The 26,734-nt window shown below is 36.6% G+C and overlaps 1 protein-coding gene across 2 annotated transcripts in view; it reads right to left on the bottom strand.

Moving 5' to 3' along the window:
• The window catches only part of kalrna (kalirin RhoGEF kinase a), a 173,362-nt gene that overhangs the window by 62,543 nt on the left and 84,085 nt on the right, over positions 1-26,734 (bottom strand). For both annotated transcript variants that reach the window (XM_053495941.1, XM_053495942.1), the window contains exons 5-11: positions 25,964-26,476; positions 20,808-20,930; positions 19,068-19,259; positions 18,749-18,880; positions 16,247-16,477; positions 10,185-10,307; positions 5,344-5,535 (exon numbers count right to left, since the gene is read on the bottom strand). In XM_053495941.1, coding sequence (XP_053351916.1) covers positions 5,344-5,535; positions 10,185-10,307; positions 16,247-16,477; positions 18,749-18,880; positions 19,068-19,259; positions 20,808-20,930; positions 25,964-26,476 — 1,506 coding nt within the window. The remainder of the gene's footprint in view (positions 1-5,343; positions 5,536-10,184; positions 10,308-16,246; positions 16,478-18,748; positions 18,881-19,067; positions 19,260-20,807; positions 20,931-25,963; positions 26,477-26,734) is intronic.

Raw genomic sequence — 26,734 nt, 5'->3', positions numbered from 1 at the left:
CATCAATCAGGATGTGGCCCAGAAGTTGATTGATAGCAAGAGAATTGTAGAAGTCTTGAAAAATAAGGGTCAACCCTGCAAATATTGGCTATTTGCATGAATTTAATGTAATTGTCAAAAAAAGCCTTTCGCACTTATGAAATTCTTGTAATTATACTTTGGTACGCCATAGTAACATCTGACAAAAGACCAAAACACAAGCAGCAAACTTTGTAAAAATTTGTGTCATTCTCAAAACTGTTGGCCATCACGTTGTTACTGTGTAATGACACCTAATGCCACTGTAGCATGAATGGCAGTAACAGGATATGAAAACAACATGCTATTTTTAATACAATGAACAACAAATAAAAATTTTATCTCAGTGCATTATACAGAAACATCATTCTTCCTTTGAAGCAGGGGTTATCGTCTAGATTTGACCTGGAACCAACTTCCTGATCTTTACACTTCAACACCTTGCACACTCTCTGATTCATACCACTCATACTCCTCTGCCTTGGATATTCCCTACAATAGATCATTCTATCTAGGAAAGGTGGATTTTTTAGGATCAACTACACAGTATACTGTATCATTTGTCAAATTATATTTCCTATACAACAACTCATACAGTTGCTTGACTGTTTTTTTTTTCTTCCAGAAAATATTTTACATGCAGCTCCCTGCTGTTTACCTAATGCTTTGTCTAATAGCACAGATCATTTTTAGTATAATAGCTAAGGAAAGCTGTGTCTGTGATTATGTTTTCACACTACATGTCTATTCTGAAGATATTATCAACACAAATCTACAGCACGAGAGTATGCTCTTCGTGTGTTTCAGTGGGTCTTGTTTGAAAGACAGAAATCATTACTCTACACATTTTTCAAACCCGTTAAATAGGATAAAGAAGAATGGTTTGAGGCGAGCAAAAATCTATGCGATAATCTCAGCTTTTAAGGGTTAACACTTTCATTACATTTAGTGGCAGCACTTCTGGTGTTTCCATAGTAACCCTATTCACAGTCAATCAGTGCCGCCTCTAGATAGGAAATGCCATTTTCTGATTTCTTGGCCTGACGACTTTGTCAAAGAACAATACAATCTCAACTATCTGTTACGAGGAGCTGCCTAATTTGTTTATTTCAGCAAGTCTAGATTTTAGCTTGGTAGAAATAAAGGGTCAAAAATAACATATTATATACTGTATATTTGAACAGACGGTGGAGTGGAATCAATGGGCTATGGTGGCTCAAACTAATAAGGCTCTAGGTTACTGATCGAAGGTCAGAGGTTAAAGCCCTAGCACAGCCAAGCTGCACTGTTGGGCCCTTGTGCAAGATTTGCAAAATATGAATGTCACAATGCTATATGGTACATGTGGCAAATAGTACTTATCTAATAGTTATATATTTACATGTTCACACTGCAGTTTTAGACATTAACTGTGGGTTAGTTATTTTTGCGTCTGCATCAGATGTAATGTCAGTATTTATCTCATCTTATTGGACTCATCTCTTTATATCATCTTATTGTAATACTTTAGATTTAGACTGGCATTCTAGTATATTTGGCATGAGGAGAATGATGTGCTGATTAACACAAAACCATAACTAATGTGCAAAATTTAAAAACACACAGTTATCTACATCTTAATACTCAGACTTTGGTTGGAATCACATTAAGCACAACACAAATGAAGTAAAATAATTTAAAAGTCTTAGATCTGATGTATAAGAATAAAACGATTTTCAGAAATGTCAACACCCAATCATCATCTGTGATGTTCAGTTGAGATCTGTAGGCCTGTTTTATTTGGGCATTCTATTAGATGTCATATATAGTGATGAGTCTTTGTAACATTAACACAATATATGTGATATTTAACCAAATATACAAAATATAAATGTTTTCTTTACTTTCACTGACTTGAAGCTAAATTAAGTTTGTACTGTACGTCATTCTACTTAAAAATATCAATTGTACCCTCACCTTAAATACTTCACTTGAGTAGCAATTATGTTCTTAATATAAATATGTTAAGGGAATAATCCTTTTTTTATGTGCAGTACTAATACCACTTTTTTTTCAATGTACACTACTACCAGTAAAGTTAAATACTACTACAGATGTATGCGTTTTTGTGTAAAGACAATGTAATCATCTGATCGTAAAGGGTCTTAGTATTAGTATTAGTAAATTAATAAAGCCATAGACAAACAACAATGTACATTTTTTTTCACTGTGTTATTACTTATTTAACAAAAATTAAGCCAAAAAGAAAAACAAATCTATGTGGACAATACTAAGTACACCCTAATACAATAGCTTGAGCAGCAATAACTTAAGGTAATTGTTTCCTGTATGACTTTATCAGTCTAACCCTAACCCTTCAGTTCCTTTAGGTTTTTGGGCATTCACTTATGCACAGCTCTCAGCTGGGTTAAGGTCTGGACTTCGACTAGGCCATTCCAAAACCTGTGCTTTTATTTTTCAGTCATTTTGATGTAGATTCACTGGTGTGCTTCAGAGCATTGTTCTGTTTCATGGCCCAGTTTTAACCAAGCTTTAGCTGTCAGACAGATGGCCTCATATTTGCCTCTAGAATACTCTACAGTAGTATACAGAGGACTTCATGGTCGACTTAATGACTGCAAGGTTCCCAGGTCCTAATTACACATATCACCACCCCTCCACTGCTATGCTTAACAGTGGGTATGAGGTGTTTCTGCTGATATGCTTTTGGGTATTAAGGCCAAACAACTCCACCTTGGTTCCATCTGTTCATAGAACATTGTTCCAGAAGCCTTGTGGTTTGTTCAGATGGAGTTTTGCAAACCTCAGTCGTGCTTCCATGTTATTGTTTGACAGAAGAGGCTTTCTCCTGGCAACTTTTCCAAATAAACCATACCTGTTCAGTCTTTTTCTAATTGTACAGTCATGAACTTAACCTGCAGAGTAAGGCCTGTAGGGTTTAGAATGTACCTCTAGCATTTTATTTGTTTTTGTGTGTGTGTGTTTCTCTGAGCATTGGTCTGACCTTGTTGTGAATGTGCTAGGACATCCTCTCCTGGGAAGATTAGACACTGAATTAAATGCTTTCCACTTGTTAATAATCTTTCTCACTGTAGATCGCTGAACTCCAAATTGTTCACAAATGGTTTAATAACCGTTTCCAGATTGATGTGGACCAGCAATTGCTTCTCTAAGACCATTTCTTTGTCTTTTTCTTTTGGCATTGTGTTAACACACACCTGAATGTTCCAGACCAGCAAATTGCCAAAATGTCTTAATGATCAATTAATCAAGGGCTGGTGATTAGCAGCACCTGGCTGCAACGTACCCTCTTAGAGCCTGTGGAAACAGTATGGGGGTTCTCAGTATTGGTTTAATTTTTGTTACATAAAAATGGCATGGTAAAAAACTATATGATAATATTGGTCTGATGTTGTATTTTGATAATACTAAGACTTTTATGATCAGATGAGTATTACGAATTTAAACAAAAACACACAGAATGAAAAGAGTTACTAACTTTTGAACATGGAGGTAAGTACCTATTTATGAAATATATTAATAAAATAAGTTTAGCCAAAACAAGCACACGTTATAGTTTTAGCTTTCGGTTTAGCTCAAAGTTTTATGTTTGTTTTACTAACCACAATGCATCTTTTTGTACATGTTCTCATGATACACTATAATCTGTGGGCTATTTGTGACGTAAAACTCCAAAAAACAACACAATCATAAATGGTCGCAAATGGAACTCCATCTTCTGACTCATTTTAAGAGAATTCTCACACTGAGAGCTGTGGTTCATTCTGTACATAATCCCAGGCTCAGCATGTCATATCCTCCAGAGATCTACTGAGAGCAAACCAGCATCCCAAATGCGCCTGATAGAGCTGTGCCTTTATAAAAAAGCACATTTACCAAATCTAGTCTAAAATCACATCCATCAGCAGGACTATAAAATAAATTACATTTACATTATGGAAGTCAGGCAAGGGACAGTCAAACAAGGAAATCGTTTTAAGAGGACTTGTATGAGATGAATGGTACCCACTCGACTGGGACAGATGGTGCCTGCTCTGTTTTATAAAATATTTACTTTGCTGTGGCTGCATGAGTAATAGAATGCCCTTCTCTGAAATCAGTGTGTACAGCTGGAAGATCAAAATGTGTCACTCAATTCCAGTAGCAGTTAGTTTAGTTGTGTCTCAGTGCTGATGGGGTTTCCTTTATTTATCAATAAACCTGCATGTAAGCACATGCAGACACAAACACACAGATGCATATGCTTTCTGCAATGAAACATTTTCCCATCTGGTACTAATCACTGAGTGTTAAACAGAGGAAAAAGTCTCTGCAATCTCTCGAGTAATCTAACCTTATCCCCTGTGAAGGATAGGTATGCTTGTCCCTATGGTTGCCAGAAAGTCCACAAAACCTGAAGACTACATTACCCAGCATACCTATTTACAGTGAAACCTCGGATTGCGAGTAACACGGTTTGCAAGTGTCCCGCAAGACGAGCAAAGATTTTTAATAAATTTTGACTTTGAAAACAAACAAGTCTTGGTTTACGAGTACCGAGTATCATGTATCACGCATGGGCTTCTTGTTTTGACGAGTGTTACGTGATCACAACTGAGCCAATGTTTTTTCTCTCTCTAACACACACACTCTCGCTTTTACACCCCCTCACCCCCTCTCGGCTTCACACACACACACACACACACACACACACACACACACACACACACACACAGAAACACTGCTCTGTTGCAATTCTTTTCAAAGGTAAAGTGCTGGTTCATTTGTTTGTTTGTTTAACTTTACAGCAGTGATTCCGTTAGAATGCGCTTACACGAGTGTCGTTAGCGATGTTCCTTGCTAATTTTTCCAACAAAACAATCTTTCCGTTAATGTGTGTGTGTGTTTGTGTGTGTGTGAAGCCAAGAGAGGGTGGGGGGGGGGGTAAAAGCGACAAACACACACACACACACACACACACATAGTGCTTGCGCATTAAACGGAAACACTTATCTGCTGGGATTTATTTTTAAAGGTAAAGTGCAGGTTAATTTGTTTTATTTTTACCTATATTTTGTATTAATTATTTTTATGTATGTATTTTTTGGGCTGTGGAACAAATAATTTGAGTTTCTATTATTTCTTATAGGATAATTTGCTTTGATTTACGAGTGTTTTGGAATACAAGCCTGCTTCTGGAACGAAATATGCTCATAATCCTAAGGTGTCACTGTATTTCATTATGTTTCCTATAGATAAGAAGGTTATGTGCTTAGCTGATACTAGATTGGTATGAAGATGTTCTAATAAGAACTAAAAGTTTACCTCTTTGGTGTGAGTGTGGAAGGAGACAGACATGTCCAACAGTAGTTTTCGCTGCTCCACCCTTCTCACAAAGTCCTGGATCCTAACCTCTAGGTGCCGTGCTGCCTTGTAGATTTCTTCTGGGTCACACTCGCCCGTCTGGGCCAGTTGCTCGGCCGCCTCAAGGAGCTTGTCAGCGTTAGTGTATGTGTTCTAATTCATGAGAAAACAAGGCACAGGACATATTTGTTAGACCACTGTCAGTATGTACTTTACAAACGAGCACAAATGTACTGTTAACACAGATGTATTAAACATAGAAAACACCACAGATTATGACAAACGCTCCTTTTAACCACTGTGCATGTCTGGTTCACTTACACTGTCACTCGAACATACATGATCACATCCTGTTCTTTCACACATAATCTAATCCATCTGTAGGACAAATCTCCCCATGAAAATCCCCATTTATTAGGGATTATTATATCAGCCTCATGTGCACATATACCATATACCAAACGCTGTACCATACTGACTCATACTCAACTGGAATTCATGGCCTGCAAACAATGTGCTAGAATGGTGATATCTATTTAATAACACAATATTTTTTCCTCCAGTGCAATCGTATAACACTAAAACTATTTACTGAGCAGCAATACACAGTTAACAAGTACTTATCTAAATATGCCATTATCTAATCATCAGATAATTTGGTAGCATCATACTGCATGAAATATTGTTATAGTGGCTACAATGGACCAAAGTATTATACCCTGGTATAATCAGCTCAGAGAATGGCCTGGGTTTCTGAATGTAATGTTCTAAGATCAAGTCCCAGCACCACTTATCTGCCTCTGAGCGGACGTTAACCCTCGAATGTTCTGCTTAGATGTAACTCATTCTAGATAAACTACCTGCAAAATAAGTGTAAATGTGGCCAAACTACAGTATAGGGCACCTGGTATTTGCAAAATTTTGTGAATAAAGTACAGTACACAACTCTCACACCTACACCCACATTCTTATTTCTGCATTTAGAATAAAACTGTATAAAATTGTGTTAGACTGATTACATATTTGGCCTACACACAAGAATATGTATACAGTTTTGTTTACTGTCATGTAAACATTTTTGTTAAAAAAAATAACCTAGACAAGAAAGAAATAACAGTGCTTGCATGCAATAAATATTTACAGCAAATACAGTGGAACCTTGGATTGCAAAGAACTTCGTCTTGCAAGTGTTTTGCAAGACGAACAATTTTTTTTAAATAAATAAGCTTAATAAATAAATAAGTATGAATAAAATGATTATACAGTAGGCACACGTCCGGAACAATTTGCAGGTTTAACTGTATGTTCAATAAAAAGATTCATTTTTTGTTTGGAGGACAGAGATTTAATTTTTTTTTTTTTAATATTGTGTCCATGCTTGGATTAATTAGCTTTTTTAAAAATATATATTCATTATATTTTTATTTATTATAACCCGTGACTGTTATGTTCTTTCTCAAGCATGTTGCTGGTGGATTTTACTCACAAGGTACCTTTCCTAGTTTTATTCTAATCATTGAGTACTAATAAAAGTAAGATGTTTTAAACCTCAGTTTTCCATAACTTATCTAACACAGTCATGTTCAAAAGTTAGTACACCCTCTTTTAATGCTGTGGGTTTTTTTTGTGTAAAAACATAATAAAAATCATCTAATGGTTGTGAGACTCATTATTAGGCAAATACCACCTTAGTCGAACACCACATAATGTTTTTTTCCATGCTATTAATAGCATTTAACAAAAATGCAGCCACAAATTTTTTTTTTAGATTTTAAAAAACATAAGCAAAAAAAAAAAAAAGGATTTAAGATGGTAAGTTGCACCCAGGTGCTGCTAATCACCTATTTTTGATTAATTGACCATCAGCAGGTGGGCAGACCTCTATAAGAAGCAGGTTGCTGATCTGGAACATGGACTCTTCTGTATAGCAAAGTATTTTTGGGGCAGATGTGAGGCCATTTGTCTGACAGCCAAAGCTTGGTTAAAATTAAATAATGCAACAGGACAATGATTCGAAGCACACTAGAATGGCTAAAAAGTAAAAGCAACAAGGTTTTGAAGTGGCCTAGTCAAAAACTGCAACCTAACTGAAACGCTGTGGCAGGACCTCAAGAGAGCTGTGCATAAGAGAATGCTCAAAAACCTCAATGAACTGAAGTTATTTCATAATGTTAAAGTAATGTGTAAAGAAGAATGTGCCAAAATTCCTCTAAAATAATGTGAGAGACTGATAAAGTCATACAGAAAACAATTATGTCGAATCAGGGGCTACTTACAGTAGTATTGCCCGCCTGTTTTTTCTTTTTTACTTTATTTTTGTTAACTAGTAAATAACAGCACAGTGAAAAGAAGTTGTATGTTGTGGTTGTATTTGCCAGATCAGATAATACTGTATACAGAAAAAAAACATATACTGTAATTAAAAGCGAGTGTACTATGTTCGATCATGACTGTATCTGGTTAGTTTATGTGATCTCTTCCTACTATCTGAAACAGTCTATGCACTTCAGTTTCATCAGATATGATTCTATTTCCTCTACCCTCTCCTGTATACTCACACTCATCAGTCAACTACTCAGTAATCTATAAACCAGCCCACTAGAGTTAAACCCAACTCTATAAAGCTTCATCTCTGAATATAACATTCAGTATCATGCAGTCGAGGATGAATTACTGTTACCTTCTTTCCACATTTTCCGTTTGTTACCGTCATCTTTAATATGCTTGTTAGAGGAAAGAGAGTCCTTGTTAGTCTAAATTTTACCTGGGATCTTGCAGGAGGTAAAATAATGTATTTCTGTATACTGTATTTATGATAATAATTATACTGGTAATGTTCAGATACTGCACACAATATTTAATCTTCATGGAAAAATTTTTTGGGCAGACAGAATAAGTTTTCAATTTCTTATATCTGCAAATACCTTTCATCCATCTTTCATTTCTTAAAGACACAAGTAAAATAATATAAAACATCTCTGGAAAAAAAGAATCTTCCTCCATTTAACACAAATCTTTAATCTCATTAATAAGTGAGTAAATTACAAATGACAAATTTAACATGCTTATTATTTATGTGTTATCCACTTAAATCCACTTTAAAACCTACACTGCAAAAATAAATCTACAATATTATGTCAGGGTTATAGACTTCCAAAACAATTCCTTTGATAATAGTGTAAAGCTGTTTTTAGTCATTTTTTTAGCTAAGTATTTGATTTGGAAATAAAGAAACATTTTTGTTTTACTTTAACCTCATGCTGTCATGCGATAACCTTTTGTAAGCACCTTTTATTCTGAGAATAATAAAACTTTTTTGTAAGCTGCATTCATATTGGCACCACTTAATATGGGAAACGGCAGCATACTAGTCAGCTGTGGCAAGCGCTTGATAAAAACACAAGCACTCATGGCATGCACAGTTACTGAAAATGTAGTTTTTTAAATTCTTTTTTTTTTTATTTAAATTTAAATTTAATTTCAATTTTAAAGCTTGTGACACAATATTAAAATAAAGAAAAAAAATAAATAAGCAAACCTCAACAATTATACACAAAATGAGAAAAAGGCTTTAATGTAACCGGAGACATCTATTTAAAAAATAGAGGAGGGTGTTGGGGTTAGTGTATATTTTTTACACCACAGTGTGAAACTTACATCTTAATGATTGTCAATATGGAGTTCTTGTAAATAACTAATAAACGCTAAATAAAATCTAAATAACAAACATTTAAGGTTTTCCTACTGTATATCCTTTAAAACTGACCTTTACACCACTTAACCATGCATGTACTGTATTTTAATATGTCTCTTTTTCTTATGTCTTACATCTACGGTGAGACTGAGTGTTCTAATTGAGTGCAATAGCTCCCAATACACTGTGTAAAAGCAGCTCAATGTGCCGTTCTCCTGCTGATCTACAGTATATTAACACTGATAGATAGGATTGATTGATTTAAACACCATTATGCAGCTATTATAGAGTTACATATGACACAAAACCTAATATGAAGGCCTATAATTAGAGATAATGGTCAGAGTAGATAAATTGATGGCTCTGTATAAGCCTAATGTTAGTACTAAGTGACTATACTTCAAATTTTTATTGAAGCTGCATGCAGATTCAGATAATCCAAAGATCACATTGCTCACTTTGGATTTTATTTGCCTCTATAGGAACATAAAAGCAAAGCGTAGCATTGTAAGTAGCATTGTAAGTACTAGTGTAACACAGTAACACTATCTTTTATCTGTTTAAGGCTACAAATATCCATATCTGTATGTGCACTGAGATTTAAAATGGGCGTATCCTGCACAATACACCACTACGCTCCCGGAAACACTGGAAAACATATCTGAAATATTTTTTATGAATTTAGTTGGCTGTATTTCTCAAAACATACAAAAAATAGTAACCTAATTTAAAGAAGTGTAATTCGTCCCACATGTATTTCAAACTCTACACTTAATATCTGACTGTTCGAGTGTGAATATCTGACTGTTTGTGCAAGCTTTTTTGTAGCTCCTTGTGAGATCCTTGTCTTGATGCACCTCTTGTGTCAACCAAATGCTCTATGAAGCTTTCATGCAGATTTTAAATAAATAAATAAATACAAACGGCACTATTTAATTCTATCTGCATTTGCACCTGTTTAAAAAAACATATTATCTTTTAATTCAAATAACGTATTTGTATTTGGTTCTATCTCTAGTCAGAAAAGCTACTAATTTACCCTCAGAACTTTCCATAAGAGTTACAGTTTTACAGGTGGGTGGAGCAGCTGCTGGTGCTCTTACTGTACCTGTGCCACCTCCTCAAAGTCATCATGGCGTTTCTGCAGGGCCCTGGCTCTGTGCAAAGACTTGCCCACTCCGGTGTGTTTACTCAGGAACGCTTCCCCATGGTTCTCTATCCAGTCCATCACCTTTGTGAAAACACAAACATACAGTACACATCATCCCAATGAATTATTGAGTAACTGAAACAATATAATCAATGCTTTGTCATGAAATGAATGTGAACTACATGTATGCTTTTCCATACACATGCACACACATAGAGCACAACGTCAGTAACTGCGTGGCGCACAATCAGTCACAACTGTCTCTTTGTCAAACAAAACGCCAAAGCCACTTTGTCAGCAGTTACATAAGTGGACAGCAATACAGAAACACAGCTTTGATTTCATTAGTACTATACACAATCTGGTCTAACATAAACCATGGCCTGACTGCGCAATCATCACCAAAACTTTATTAATATGCCCCGACTCTCAACTCACACAGGGTACAAGACTGCAGAGAAACAGTGTTTATAAATATCAGAAGAAGCGAGGGTGTAGAGAGGTCAAAGACGGAGGATTAACCCAGTTTAGCTTTGGTAGTCTGTCTCTGGAAACTCTGTAGGTTTCTGGAATGTGAACAAAGCACAGACCCCATAGGGTAACCTCATCTGAAGGAGACGCGGAGTGTATAAACTCTGCGTAAACAATCGTAGTTTACACAAAAGTGCAGTCTCCATACTTTAATCCCACGTCTACTTCTTACTGATAGAAAAAGAAAAAAAACATCTAACATATGCAATCCATTAGAATGTTTGGAATTTCAATATTAAATCTATCCCTGAAGATTCTTTGTCTGATTGTCTACACAATCTGATGGTTGGGGAGCTTCATGCGGATGTGTTTGCAAGTGACACAAATTTATAAACCATGTAAGAGGGTGTGGTGAACTTCTGTTTATGCATGGCTGATTACAGCATCTACAGTGTGTTTAAAAAAAATAATAATTAGGCTGTACACTTGCACGAACAGGCAGCGCTGCACTAAATATAACAATATCGCCAAATACTGTATATTTAAATGTAATCGGCTTCTTTTTGACATGGCTATATTAAGTTTGCAACACTAGTTAAAGTTTGGTTCTGCTAAATGTAATTGTTAAAAAAAATCTTACTAAACAATTAAATAGGTGAAGACTCCTTTGTAATCTCATAGTACAAAAAAAACCCCTTTGACATTAAATTATAGCTCAGGTGGAGTCAAACATTATTTTTGGACTTTCACAATAACCATAAGTCCCTGAGACCTTGAGGTGTGGTGTGTTAAATGATTTATTCTTTATAGAGTTCGATAGTATAAACACTATGATTATGGAACAGATTACTGTTTGCTTGGCTGGTATAAACAGGTTAGCCAGACTAAGCTCTCACTCTCTTTTAAGAAAAAATTACATTAAAATAAAGGTAAATTTTAGCATCCACATTATTTTCTGTAAAAAAAAAAAAAAGCCTTAAAGAAGATTTTTTTTTTTTTTTTACAATAGTAGAATTAAATATAAAAGCAGTGTATGTGTTTATTTTGCTTTTTTACTGTAGTAAAGCCTGAGGCTATTTTTTTCTAGCCAAAGTGCAGAAATAATTGATGTTTGTCCCAAGTGATTACATTAGGTTTGCATTGAGGCTGCTTTACAGTATTTAGGCCTGCTTGTAGGGCATATCCATAAGAGTTCTAAGCAAGATGCATGTGACGTACAGTAATAGTTGTAATACTGTACACATAAACATGGTGGGCTGCTATCTCGATCAAGGATGTTTTTTTATGTCTTTGAGGAAACTAGATATAAACACACAAAGGGATACATTAAGCTACGAATGACAGAGGCAGCATGGTACAGTAGCTTAGTGGTTAGCACTGTCACCTTGCACCTCCAGGTTCTGGGTTCAATACCTGCCTTGGCTCTGTGTGCATGTCCCCCACAGTCCAAAGGCATGCTGAAAGGTAGAAAGGGCTAATTGCTGTTCACAAATTGCCTGTATTGTATAAATGTGTGTGTGTGTGTGTGTGAGCCCTGCAATAGCTTGGCAACCTGTCCAGGGTGACCTAAGTCTCCTGGGGATAGGCTTCAGGCCCCCCGTGACCCTCTATACAGGATAAAGCGGTATATGCCAGAATAGTTAGTTTTGTATGGATTAATAATAATAATAAAGCTTTTGCAAATCATGCTTTCTACTTAGAAGGGATGAAATTTTTTTTGCTCATAACAAGACCCTTCCCTATAATTATTTCATTCTATTCTGTGCCCAGTCGTCACAGTAGTTGACAAACACGGGTGTCACTGTGTAAAACAAAAATAATATAAAAACATTGAAAGCCCTCCACTAACGCTGCAAATAAAATGTGCCAAACACTGGAACTAAAGTGTGAGAATAGAAAACATACTAATAAATACTGGCACACAAATGGGATCCAGAAGCCCCCAAAGAGAGGTTTAAACAAATGTTCTATAGATAAAGGTTTCTGTACGTAGGTCTAGACTAGTAGTGTTTTTCGGAATTGTGTCATGCTCATATGTATAAAAATAACATTCAAATCCCCAGCAGACATTTTCTAATCTTAGCCAGAGTTATGTTTGTGTGTCTTAATCTGTGTATAATTTACATGCTGATAGAGGGCACATCCCTGAAGACACATAAGGTTTACATTTGCAAAATATCGAGATTTCTTTTTTCACTGTAGCAATGACTCGCACAGATACAACCATGTTTTTATGTAACCAGTAAAATACCCAACACTATATGTAAATAAACTAGAAGAATGAGGAATTTACAAATGCTAAAATGATGGAAAGGTTAATACTATATGCTCATGACTCTGTTTAATGCTCACTGATAGAGCCAGGACAGAAGTACATTCCTCACATATCTCCTCCTGTCACTCTGATCTTTAATCACCACAATCCTAACACCTGATTTATCCGACCGGATCCGACTTGAAAAAGTCCACAGATTCTCTGTGGACATAAAAGAGACGTGGGAACAATGCACTTGATTTCTTAGGGATGAGAGTCCAGGATCACCCAGTGGTCCATAAGGCATGGGCAAACTATTCAAAGCTAAGGTGGGTGTTCAAGTCAAACCAGGACTTGTGATAAAATCTCTCACGAAGGGGTAAAATGATTGACATTTACAGAAGACTTTAAGTGCAGTATAGAGATAAGCCTCTTAGCCACAGTAAAACATTTAACTGGTGCAGACATTTAAAAAGAAGACTGTACTGTATGTCTGTGAATGATGATCCCAGCTGTGGTGGCTCGAAACCCACTGCAGTTGGTTCCATAAACATTCAGAGAGTGGAACACATGATCGTTGAAAATAGACTTCATCGAATAACTTGTCGCCAACTTTTGTACAGTCCTGACCACTCTCCAAGGCATTTTAATGTGTGAGCCATTAAAGGAGTTCCTGGGAGGCCAGCTTTTCGGACGTGAAGCAGTCCGATCATGGCTCTGGCATACTGAGGAAACCAGCACTAGCATTACACTGGGATAAGTGCATAAGTGTAGCAGGGGATTATATAGAGAAATAAAGCTAGTTTTTACTCTCATAACCATGCTCTGTTATTCTGGACAATCAAAAGTCCCAGTTTGACTTGAACAGCCCTCAAACGTATAAATAAGATCTTACAGCTGTTAGTTTATTTCTAGTTTATTTTAGTTATTTTAGTTAAGTATGAAATGGACAGGCTAAGTTAAAACATCAAAAAAAAACAACGATGGTACTGAAAGGGCTGATTGTGTTCCTAAACTCCGGGTTTGTGGGTTTAATACTGAACTTGGGTTACCATATCTGTGGAGTTTTTACAGATTCTCTGGTTTACTCCCACATCTTAAAAACATGACTGTAGGAGGACTGGCTATGCTAAAATTGCTCCTTGACGTGAAACAGCATCAATATGAGTGCATATTACAGCTGCATACACATACACACATGTTTATCTCATTATCTACCTGGCATTTTCACTCACTATTTTTACAACAGCTGGGGATTTTAAGTTTACAAACTAAACAAACAAGCATGTCTCTACACTTAGAGCTTAAGGCGGACTTGCACATAACTCTCCTTGTGGCTAGATTATACCATAAATCCACTCAGTTAAGCATTCTCCTTGAACCTGACTTGGGAGGTCTTGTTTGCACGGACTGAATACCTGGCATAGTTTATTTACTTACCTTTAACTGCACACACACTTATAAAGCTATTTAAAAGGTTGACCTATTCCTAGATTAACATAATTGTAGAGAAGGTTTTAGAAAATACGCATTCGGATTTTAACTATCACCATGCAAGTATCTACAACATGCATAGGACTGAAATATCTATTTATATATTGCAATTTCAAGAAAAAAGACAAGATGAGCCGGGTTGAGATTAATGTGTCAGGAGATATAAGCATTCCTAATTTAAGCACCATATGGATTTAATTATCGTAAGAGATTCGGGTAATTTGCTCTCAGATACTCAGATGTTAATGTGTTGGAACCTGCACTACATTATGCAGTGCCTCGGAGAGCTTCATTACTTGGTGTTATGATGTGTAAAGAAGTGATGAAGTATGAGAAGAAGGTCTCAATAGACGCAGTTTATTTGCAATAGGCAGCTCTCATTGGCTTAGTGCAGAAGACCTGAAAATACAGCCCAGCTTAAGTGAGCTGCATTTGTGAAGAACTATGTAATGACAAACTGAATAAAAGACAAGAATAAATGATTAGGCTGTTAACAAAAGTCGAAGTCGTGTCAGTTTGTCTCCCCTCTGGGCTACACTCAGGTTGGCTTCGCTGGTGCGTTTAGACTCTTTGACTTATTGGGCTAGGCTCAAATCTTGATTTGGCCTGTAGACCTTACTAGATATGCACTGGCAGCAGAATGAATGCAGGCTGACGAGTTCTCGCTGCTGATAAACTCAGCATGTCTTTAGGGTGAACTCCAGCTCACAGCAACTGACTCAGAGACGAGGATATTAACTGGAATTCTGGGCAGATATCCAGCCTCAAAAATATTAGAAGGAAAAATTCCAGTATGTAAAAATGTAGAATGTATAATTCTGTACTTATGGATACCTGCTGAGTGAGCAGTTCAAATACATTATAAAAAATGGTATCTATTAAAACAACATTTAACAGATGCAAACATTTTTTAAAGGTAATTATGTAAAGTCATTCAGTTTAGGCGTTTTACAGGAATTCAAATTAAGTGTACAGACACACAGACATAAAGTTGACATGTTGTAATCACCAGAATATAAAAAAGAACCTTTGCTCATTACAGTAATCCATTAAAAAGGATTTTTGTAGAAGTTAAATCTATCTTCTTTTCCTTGGGCTATTTTTCAATGTCAAAGCCGACCATGACCCGCAGCCTTTCTGTATTTGCGAATACAGTATTGTACAAAAGTCTTGATTTCTTTTCTTATGCTTCCAAAGAGCTAGAATGTCTTATAATTTTTTACTCCAGTCTTAAGGAATAGTTCTCCAGGCTTCATGAAGGACTTTTTGGCTTTTATTTATAGCATGTTTTTTATTCTAATTTTCAGTCCAGTCTCTGGCCTAGGCCAATTTCAGAGAAACACTTCTTGTTTGTTAAGCCAAACCATGAACTATTATTCGTTTAATCATAAAAAGACATCCAACTTAAGGCATGAATCAGTGAAAAACAGGTGCAGGTGATGACAGATGAGCAGCCTGGTGAGGGGTATACTGGTGTTTAGTATACTAGTGTACATGCTGAATGATAAGTAGGTGAAATAGATGAGAGGGGAAATGAGATTGCTGCTGATGTTGTTACATAAGCAACACATTTTTAACCACATTTGTGTATCAAGTACTGTATGTGTATCTCTTCATTTGTGTACACGGGTTCATCCCAGTGATGTAATGAACTGATCTAATAACAGTGTGAAGGCTGAATTTAATTTCATTTCATAACCTTAACAAACACTCGTAATGTTTAAGATTTAGCGACCCTGATGAATTGATAAAAATCTGGTGGTACTGTATGAAGATAAGGTGTGTTTGCATTCTCCATTACCTGCTGTACATCCTGCTGAAACACACACAGCTGCAATCTTTGGTGCAGACGCACTTTCCGATGCTGCCAGATGCTTTCTAGGTGTCGGTGGTGATGCAGAACCTCGTGCACCACGTCCAGGATGCAATGCACTGCTTTAGAGTAGTTCGCTGTTGCAGTCAGGGATTCAGAGTTCCCAGGACTTAACGGCCGCTGGAGTACATCTAGTAATGCCTTCCCATCCTGACTCACCTGAAGAGAGAGACAGAAATACTAAACGATAAATATTGAGACAAAGAAAAAGAAAACAATAAGGGCGAATATTATGGCATTGTAAATATCTAATACTTTAAAAACTAAACGAATCATTAACTTAGATTCAAAGTTTACTAATATCCTCCCATTTAATAATTATGTACTTTTCTCTTGCAACAAAGCCAGAGAGAATTTAAATTATAACCATTTCTTGTTCTTTATTTAACCACAAAGACAAAAATACACTGAGGAAGCAAAAGCTACAGGAAAGAAAATTGGATTTTCTTTCCATTACTGCTTGTAAATTTTTCCTCATAATCATATTTAATGTAAATGCTTTATATTTGACACAGTGAGCTCTCAAGGAGTCTGATTCTTTCTCAACGTTACAGCTCAACCTCTCAGTACATCATGTACACACTACAGCTCCGAATGCATGGGAGTCAACCTCAATTAACTTCATACCTAACTGATCAAGTGAGAATGAATAAAGTCAAGTGTACAATTCATCATTTACTTAAAGCACATTATTGTGTGTTATAACATAACACACATTTAGCTTTTTTGATGTTAAACATTGTGTTTTATCTGTGGGAGTTCAGTGTAAAGCACAAGATCAAGTTAAAATTAATTTTACATCTTACTGTACATGCTGACCTTTTATTACCCGATACTGAAAAAAAGTGAGTGATGTTGGATGATGGGGGAAAAAAACTACAACAACCGCCAATGATGATTTAGGAACAGGATAAATGAAAAAGTTCCCTTTGTTTTTGCTGTTAATGCAAAACATGGGGTTTAGAACAGATATAAAACTCATTATGCTTAACTTTTAGAGATCAACTCTATCCACAATATCTGCAAGTTACACTGAGATCTACATAAGAAAACATCATGCAGCATTTTCATCTGTTTAAACATTAAATAAAAAAACCCACATCTCCCCTGTAGCCCAAAATCAATAACACACTGATGTGAAATGTTCAGTTTTCTGTAATTCAAATGAAAATGAAATATGATATGATTATGCTAAGTGAGCATAATAGAGTTGTGACCTGTTATAATGTGTATACAATAAACAATAGAATACGTTTATGATGCACAATATAAGATCACACCACTCTTATTGGTACATGTCCTTCATAAGTTGATAAAGTTATGTCTATTACTGCTTATTTCTGCCTGTCATACCTATCTTACATCAAGTATTCAACTCTGATCATTTTTATTAAATAAAAAGTATGATGTGGCTTTTCTTCGATCTTGTTACATTTAATATTGTTTGTTTTGTACACCTGCAAAACAGAATTAGTTATTATTTGTCATCATGTTTAGCAGTTTAAGCATTGTGCATCTCTTTATTTTGTCTCTTGAAGATAAGATAAAAAATGTTGGTCATGCAGGAGGTGTAAATCCTCTGTGCTTAAAAACATCTCGTAACAGAAAGTATATGTGTTCTGTTAATTACCAACACAATTTTAATGAATATGTTTTATTCTATTTAAAGTTTTACCATCCTACATTTTATTTTCAATAGTTGCAACATTTATTTTACTTTATTATATTTCAACCCATTGGCTTTAATAATGGCGTGCGGTGGAAAGACTGTATGTACCTCTTCTTGAATTCATATGGAATACATAACCTGAGAACATTTGTTTTGATTTTTTTTTTTTTTTATAGACTGATTAAAGCTTTCTATAGATATATTTCTCCTGTCTGTGTGTGTAAGGTATTCGCTGAGTTTCAGTTCATTTTAGTGACGTGTTTCAGAAAGATATTCGTGGAGACTGAGACGACTGAAAGCGCACCCTTGTTTATTTTCTTTATTTTACAAAAGCTCAGTGTTTTTTTTTATATTGTCAGTGGACATAAATAAAAGTAGACCCTTTACAGAATAAAATGATGTACTACATGTTTATGATCAAAAACCCCAGAGCTTTTAATCTCATCTTATCTATTGGAATGCTTAGTTTAGATGAATGCTGATATTACATGACTGAATTTTATTATTATATATTATATATAGTTCAAATTATATTCTGCATTATTGTCAGAGCTGTATTATAGAGAACAAATCAATGCATTCGGACCAATCAGAATCAACAGTCCGACGGTGTAATGCAGGTTGGCACATGTATTGCATAAAAGACACAAAATGCAAAATAGGAGGAAAAAAATAAAAAAATAAAAAGCACAGTTTTAACAATTTAAACAATTGTTTACTCTAAATAGAGAAGTTTTTCCGTATTCAGGTCAGCTGCGTACCTCAGTGTAAGCCTGTGTGACCTGTTCATATAAAGTCTGGTGATGGTGAATGGCTCGCTCCAAATCCTGCATCTCTGAGGGAAGTCCTCCCTCACTACACATCTTACACCAGGCCTCCACACCTGAGAGGAACTGAATATATACACACAACCTCAGCAAAGACAACTGCCTTAGATTAGCTACTAAGTACAAACTTACGACAATCTGTACAGTATAAAGCAACCAACATGAATTTCATAGCTCACTTTCATGGACTATAAAATAATCTTTACCCACCTTATCCAGAATTAATAATGAATCCAGAGTTGCACAGCCTTACCTGTTCAGATTTCTGGTGGAAAACTGCAGACATGGCAAGGATGGTGCTGCGTTCATCAAGAGCAGCAGCAAAACTCTTCCACTCCTGATCGAGTTGGGCACTGATCTGTTTAATCTGCTGTGACGCGTAGTGACCTGCCTCTGACAAACGCGACGCCACTGACATGATCCGATTTATGTTCACATATGCATTCTGAAAAATACATAAATACAATTATAATAAGAAAACGCTGATTTGTGATACCAATCATTTTTATGCTGGGACATCTGCAACTCACCAGTCTGTCCATGCATGATTCACAGTAAGTAAGGTTAAAAACCTTTATTGTGGTGCACCTAATATAAGGATGACATTGATAAATTATACTGTACTGTAGAATTATACTGTACTGTAGAATATACAGATGTTACTAGGGATGAGAATCACCAGGGTCCAGCGGATAAAATATAATCCTGATACCTAGGTACGGATTTAATTTGTATTCTGGTTCTGTTGTCAAATGCATACATATACAGTATAAATAAGAAATGTATTTAATTCGATTTTAAAAATCGATTTTGGACTTAAAGTGGCGATACATGAATTGCCACACAAAAGAATCATGATACGTAACTGAATACATTTTTAAATGTGGGTCTTTGCAGCTCACAGCATAAAAGCCTTCACTTCCGTATTGTCTGTCTAGTGTGCGTACAGGCACGTGATGTGGATTTGTATTGTTTCTAGTCTTGTCTTTGCACCATCTTCGCACTGGTTGCATTCCCCTTGTGTTATTATTGCAAACACCTGTTTCGAGTTCTTCCCGGATTTATTTGTGTATTTAAGTTTTAGTTTTCGGTGTCACTCTGTCTTGGTATGTTATTGTTACCATTCATGTTCCTCGCATTTGTGTTAAGTTCCTGTTCATTTCCCCCAAATACTGTTCAAGTTTCAGCCCTGATGTTGTTTATATGTTTTGTTATACTTATTAAAGCAGAGACTTCTCCTGCAACCTCTCTAACTCCAATTCCTAACTGAATGCAAAAACAAGACAAAAGGAAGCATCAGCTCTTATGGAAGCAGATTTATAGTAAATAATAGTATATAGTCAATAGTAATAGTATAGCTGGTGTGTCAGACAGAGCAAGGAGGCCAAACCCTAAAAGTGATGTTACAGCTGCGCCCGTACCAGAGGTGAACTTGGTCAGCCTCTTTGAATATTTCCATGGCACAGAATAAAAACGAGGCCTTTAGTGACCAGCCTGCCCTGCTTGACTAAGGACGTTGCTTCCTTGCTGTGTCAATTGCTATTCCCACTCCGGCCTCACTGTGGTCGTCACCACACCCTCTAGCCACATTGTGGGTGTCACTTCCTCCTCCAGCCTTGCTGTGGTCGTCACTCTCTCCTCTCGCCTCACTGCTTCTCTTGTGTCATTACACGCTTGTTTTGAGTTTGCTTCCCCATTTATTTAAGTATATTTAAGTATCAGTCTTCTACGTCACTGTGATTTTTGTTTGTTTCAGCCTACTATCCATTTCTCACCTTTTTTACTCCACCCTGGGTCCTATTATGTATAAATCGCTGCTTATGATGTATAACAATAATGTAGTTATACTGTACACACTCAATGCACACATGCCGGGAAAATAATTGACCAAACATAATTCATAAAAGCGAAAATTGATTTCTAGGAGCTGTATAGAAAGATGGCCTACATCACACACACTGTGTTTCTGTTTGTGTGCTGTAAACAGACGCACCATGGAGTTCATGGCGAAGTGGTTGTGCTGCGTCTGAAGGTCCACAGCGTGTTGGTAGCTGATGCCGATCTCAGTGTGGCTCTGCAGGAACAGTTCTTTATTGTGACTGATCCAGTCGAACATCTGAAAAGAGAGAGAGAACCGATGCATTATGCAGAACCTTTCACACACTCTACACACTACTCCTGCTGCACCGACAGCTCCGCTCTCGTTTTACAGAAATATGAGGACCGAGTCTGAGGTCGAACTAACTCCTCAGCACCATTTCTATCTCCTCATTCTTATATGTCATATTGTTATTGCGTGAGAATCTACTTAATCAAAAGCACTCCACAAATTCTATGAGACAGAATACATAACAGGATTGGGTCACTAAAGAAGTTCAAACATCCTTAAACAAATTTCCCAGAAAGCACATGATAGGTTTCGTGGAGATAAAGTGTGAGAACAGTGATGTAGGAATTATTTGCCTGTAGCGAGTGTGCCGACTCTTTCACACTACCATGACAAATAGCTGAAAGAATGGTGCTTTTAAAGTTTAAACTGATTAGGTGCTAACATGGATGGAGCATCCCTGTGTGAATATCAGCTCCAAAAACATTGAACTTACCAGGAACGTTTGATGCACGACAACTTTCTGTAATTGTTTCGATCTAAGCCAGTGGTTCTCAGCTCTGGGCCTGGATGACCTGTACATTTTAGTGTTTTCTCAGCTCTCTCTCAGCACATCTGACTAATAAACTAATTATCTGCTTTCTCGATTAAAGTGGTTGTTGTAGAGCAGGGAAATCACTAAAAAATATAATACAGTATAAAGTTGAGAACCACTGATCTGAGCCTCATGTTCAAAAGTTACTACCCCCTACCTCTTTTAATTCTACATTTTTTTCCTGTAAAACAATAACAATTGTCTGATTGTAGCGGGTCACGGTATTAGGCAAATGCAATCTCAGACAAATATCATTTTTCATTGTGCAATTATTTATTTAACAGTAATGCAGCCAAAAATAAAAAACATGTTGACAATACTACTGTATGCACAAGACGTTTCAGCCAGGTGCTGCTAACCATCAGCATTTGATTGAGCATCAGCAGATACAGTATGCATACCTCTATAAAAGCAAAAGTTTTGGCACTCCTCCATGATATCCCTTTAGATTCTAGGTAGTGTTACTGCAGTGTATGAAGTTCATAACACTCAATAAGTTACTAATACTTTAGATTGATTCTTTAGATTTTCAAGCAGAATTAAATAATGATAATGTTTTCATTATTTTATTGTTACTTGTTGCTACCTACAGTACAATAGAAATCTAAAATCGAACATAAAATAAGTCTAATAAAATGTGAATAAGATTGGAATAAGAAGGGAATACCTGTTAGACATTTTAAAAATCATTATTATTTGTCTTACGACCCAATTATTAAAACAAATGCTAAAAATAGTCAGGTTAACCGCTCAACCGAGTTCCAACATATCACACATTTCAACCACAAAGTATTCTTTCTGCTTTCTTCATCATTTTTACTGCATAAGGAGCTTCTGCACAGACTCATCATCTTCAGTGCATTTACTTGACAGACTGACAGATCAATCTAATTATGGTAAGCAAGCACTGGAGCATAAATTAGCCTTATGATTTTACATAATTGTTCTTTTCACCCAATAAGACTTGGCACTGTGATGATAAAAAATAAAAAAATCACCTTTGTGTATTTCAAAACATACTCTTTTCTTAAGATTTGCCTCTCGATTCATATTATGACTAACAAAATATATTATATCATCTCTAAATGAAATTTAATCACCACAGCAAAAGCCCCTTTCCCTGAGGCATTTCAGCCTGGCTGCCAGACTATTTCCCCAACACCACATCTTTATTGAAAATCTTCCACTACAGAGCGAGGCTCCAAAACAGCTCTACGGACCAGCCCTAAAGGCTAAATCCACCTTATGTCAAGAGAATTAACCCAACCTAAAGTGATGGAGATCAAACATGCGGTAATCAGAGAGAAGGACAGAGGCAGGGTGAGGTCAGCCGCGAGCCCACACTCTTAAAGAGAAACACACATGAAAGTCTGCAGCCATTCTGCTCTCCTTTATTACTGTCTTTGATCTGGCGCTGTGGCGATATAAGCAGTCTTTAGTGGGATTACGGTGAAAGGCGTTGAGTTCAACAATAGCCAAGGGGAAACTTTTTAAACTCCAAACGTGCCAAGTAATAAGTGTAGCATGAAAAGTGCTCCGGTTTCTACGAGCAGGTGCAACACTAAACTGCTTAAAGCATGGTGATGAGAGGAAGAAAGTCAGTGTGGCAAAGACAGAAAAAAGGTTCAAAAGCAAGCAGTAAGACAGTTAGGAAAAATACCAACACGGCAAAAGAAAATTTTTATTTTTATAATGATTTGACATATTAGTGTTGGTGATTATAGCTTGTAAAAGACATTGCTTTCTAACATATATTTTTCAATGTTAAATCTGTTCAACATCAGACTTAGTATTGTTTAAAAATTGTATAGCTGTATATTGTAATGATTCCTAATCCAGTGTCACACAGAAAAGAACAGCTTCTCTTTGGAGATGTTTCAAGTTTTTCCTTCTCATGCCATGTCAGGGCATTTGTCCTTACCACTGTCAGACTTTGCTCATCTCATTAAGGATCTAAATTTACATCCATGTTTCTATAAAGCTGGCGCAGTGGTAAAGTGCTCGCCCTATCATCCGGAGATCGCTGGTTCAAACCCCGGGTGATGCTGTTACCTCTCACAGCCAGATGTCTGGAGAGAGCTGATTGGCCGAGCTCTCTCAGAGGGGAGGGATGAGAGGTACTCGCGCTCCCACATTAATACAATCTACTAACCATTCAGGGGCGTCTGTGAGCTCACACAAGCGGAGGGGCGGATAGTGCTGTCCTCCGAGTGTGTTACTCCACCCCCAATGGTGCGTGAGCATTACGTAGGTCGGAGGAATCACGTGGTAGAAGCTTAATGTGGGAGCCCCCTAGTGACTGGGAGGAATTGGACACTACTAAATTAGGGAGAAAAATCGGGAAAAAATCGACAAAAATGGCAAAATTATAAATAAATGTGAAATGGATCAAATATACACAAGAATGATCCACTGCATGGATGATGCACTGTCACATATAACACACAATATGCATGTACTATACGCCATACTGGTGTGTATACTCTATTTTAAATAACTGTTTAACTGTTCATAAATTGAATGAGTTAATATGCTGTAGGTAAAAAATTAAAGCAACAAATGTACCAGGGCCCAATTTCCGGTAATTTTTTATCTCTATCTGGTAATATGTTCACTGGCACTGGCTGCCGATTTTTTTAGCTAGACTATTCAGTAGAGATACAGTAGGTGGTACTGTATATTGACTGTTTATGGTATACAAAATTGTTTAGATACTCACAAAAACTGATTTTGTGTTACATGGCCTGTTTTATTATTAATCAAACCATGCCAGTTTTGCATCTTTCCTCCCCGAAACTGTCCACACAGCCCTACACCCACTCTCCCTCTGCATGTAAACCCGATGTTTATGACTTGTCCTGCCTTGAAGAAATATGCTATTGTGCTAGAATGAACAGACGGTGTTATGTTTAAAAGTCTAAAGGTCACAGTGGAAAAAGATGTGAAAAATGTTCTTCGGCACAGCCTTATCACCACCATGAACTGGAATATGAAGTGTGTATTATACTTTGCACTGCAAAGTGGAAATAAAAACACACATACACAGCGCACAAAACATTCTGCCTCGGAAGAAAGAAAGTATTTGCAGTTTGCTCTGCTTACATTTTTTTTGTATTTTAATTAGTCTGTTATTGTTGTTAAATGAGCTTTGTCCAAGATATTTAATATAGACTGTTTTATTGTTGTTGTTGTTTTTTTCCAAACATGGAATTTTTAATAAAAGTGTCAGTAACACCTTTACACCCTTTGTGATGTTCATTACATGTTCATGTTACAAGTAGTGTTTCCGTTAACAATCTGAGTTTTCATTATTTCTCATGGGGGAAATTCGTTTCGATATATGAGTATTTTGATATACAAGCACGCTTCTGGAACGAATTATGCTTGCAATTCAAGTACTTTCATGAAGAGCTCTATTATAAAGTAATCAGTGTTAATGGTTACCAACCCTATTAATATTAAGCTTAAAAATCCAGAGATTTAAAGTCCATATCTCCTACCTCTACTACTTACTGTTGGTAAAATCATTGTACTAACATACTGTATTGATATAAATATGCACTTTCATTGAAGACTACTGTTCTCTTCAATTTTCTCCAGGACATACTGGGGCATCAAAATGCCTGATCTCATCCACTGTTTTAAAATGGATGGAACATTATGGTCTTGTTCCAAGCACATTAACTTCCAAGCAAGACAAAACAACATACTCCAAGTCTATTATTAAATTACACACTTTGCTGCTTCTGCGCTGATACAGAACACTGGTGGGAGAAGTGCTTTATTAGGTCACAGAAAACTCAACATATACAACACAACACAGCACAGAACACTTCAGTGCCCTGGCCCAGTGTGATATCTTTGTATACCAGTGAATTTGATTTTCATTGGTTTGTATCCAGTCCAAAAACACGGAAATGCATAATGATGTGCACACCAGGGCTTGTCTTCATTCTTGAGTGAAAATGAAAAAAAAAGCTAAATTTTCAATCATGGAGCCCTCCTGGGATAGTGCTATTTACATCATGAGTTCATAGGAATACAGCTATTATTGCTGTGACTACCTTTTATCTACTGTACCTCCTACCTTCTATCTTCCTCCAGATCTTCCCCTTTTAACCATGATCTGATTTTTCAGTTCTTATACCTCAATCAATCGCATTGGCCTTTTTTTGAGCACCACACACAGAAACAGAGTGACTAATCCAATCCTGAAAGCCTGATTGACTAGAGATTTACCAAAGCCCCTGATTTACTAAGATCCCAAATAAAGAGGGCTAATTTGCATGTGCATGTTGTAGGTGCATGATATATAAAAATTATATATATATATATATATAAAATAAATGTTTAAAAAAACACCAGAACACCGTTGTCCATTTGTTTTTCCTTTGAGCTATACATATGTCCAAAATAAAAAAACATAAACAGCACAAATCTCGCTCACCTTCTCAGCATCCTGCTCAAAAAGCCGCAGTTGAAAACACTGATCCAGCTTCAGTTTCCTCATTTGCCACATCTGGTGCAGATGCTGCCTGGTGCTGTGCAGCTTATCGAGCAGGCTGGCGATTTTCGGCACCACACTCTGAAAGTCTGCGCTGCCTGAGATGCAGTTCCTGCCAGAATACCCATCACTGGAGCGGATGCACTGCAGAAGCCTCTGGCCTTCTCGATCCAGCTCCTCCACAGGAGCCTTCATCACCTTCTTCTTCAGCTGCGTGTGCTCCTCGATAAGCTTGCGTGAGCCCTCCACATCCACTGGAAACTCCTTCTTAGCCAACTGTTCCTGCAGTTCCTCCAGCCTGGATAGGAGGTGCACAGCGCTGCCCAGGAACTCTTCGAGTGCTACCCGCAGTTCCATCCACTCCTCGTGATTGTACTCCAGAGAACCCTCAAAATCGTCTGTTAACTGAGATGGGTCCACAAGCTTGGTCAGACCTTCCACTGACACCATGCTAGTCTAACAGCAGAAGAGAGAAGGAAGTCATGGTGTTATTATGGAAAAATAAAATCTAATAATTGCACTTTGTTTCAAAAATAAATAAATAAAATGGTAACATTATTTTTTTATTTGGACATATATATAAAATACACTGTTTTCTATAGATTTGTATAGTAACTAATACATTTAGGAAATGCACATTTAACAACTAGAGTTGCCTAAATAGACTAAATGGACTGAATGGACAAAGACTAAATGATGGGCATCACACACTAG

The sequence above is a fragment of the Clarias gariepinus genome, chromosome 5 (genome assembly GCF_024256425.1).
Source record: "Clarias gariepinus isolate MV-2021 ecotype Netherlands chromosome 5, CGAR_prim_01v2, whole genome shotgun sequence".
Classification (NCBI taxonomy): domain Eukaryota; kingdom Metazoa; phylum Chordata; class Actinopteri; order Siluriformes; family Clariidae; genus Clarias; species Clarias gariepinus.
The sequence above is the reverse complement of the archived record's forward strand: the minus strand, read 5'-3'. Positions and strand labels throughout refer to the sequence as shown.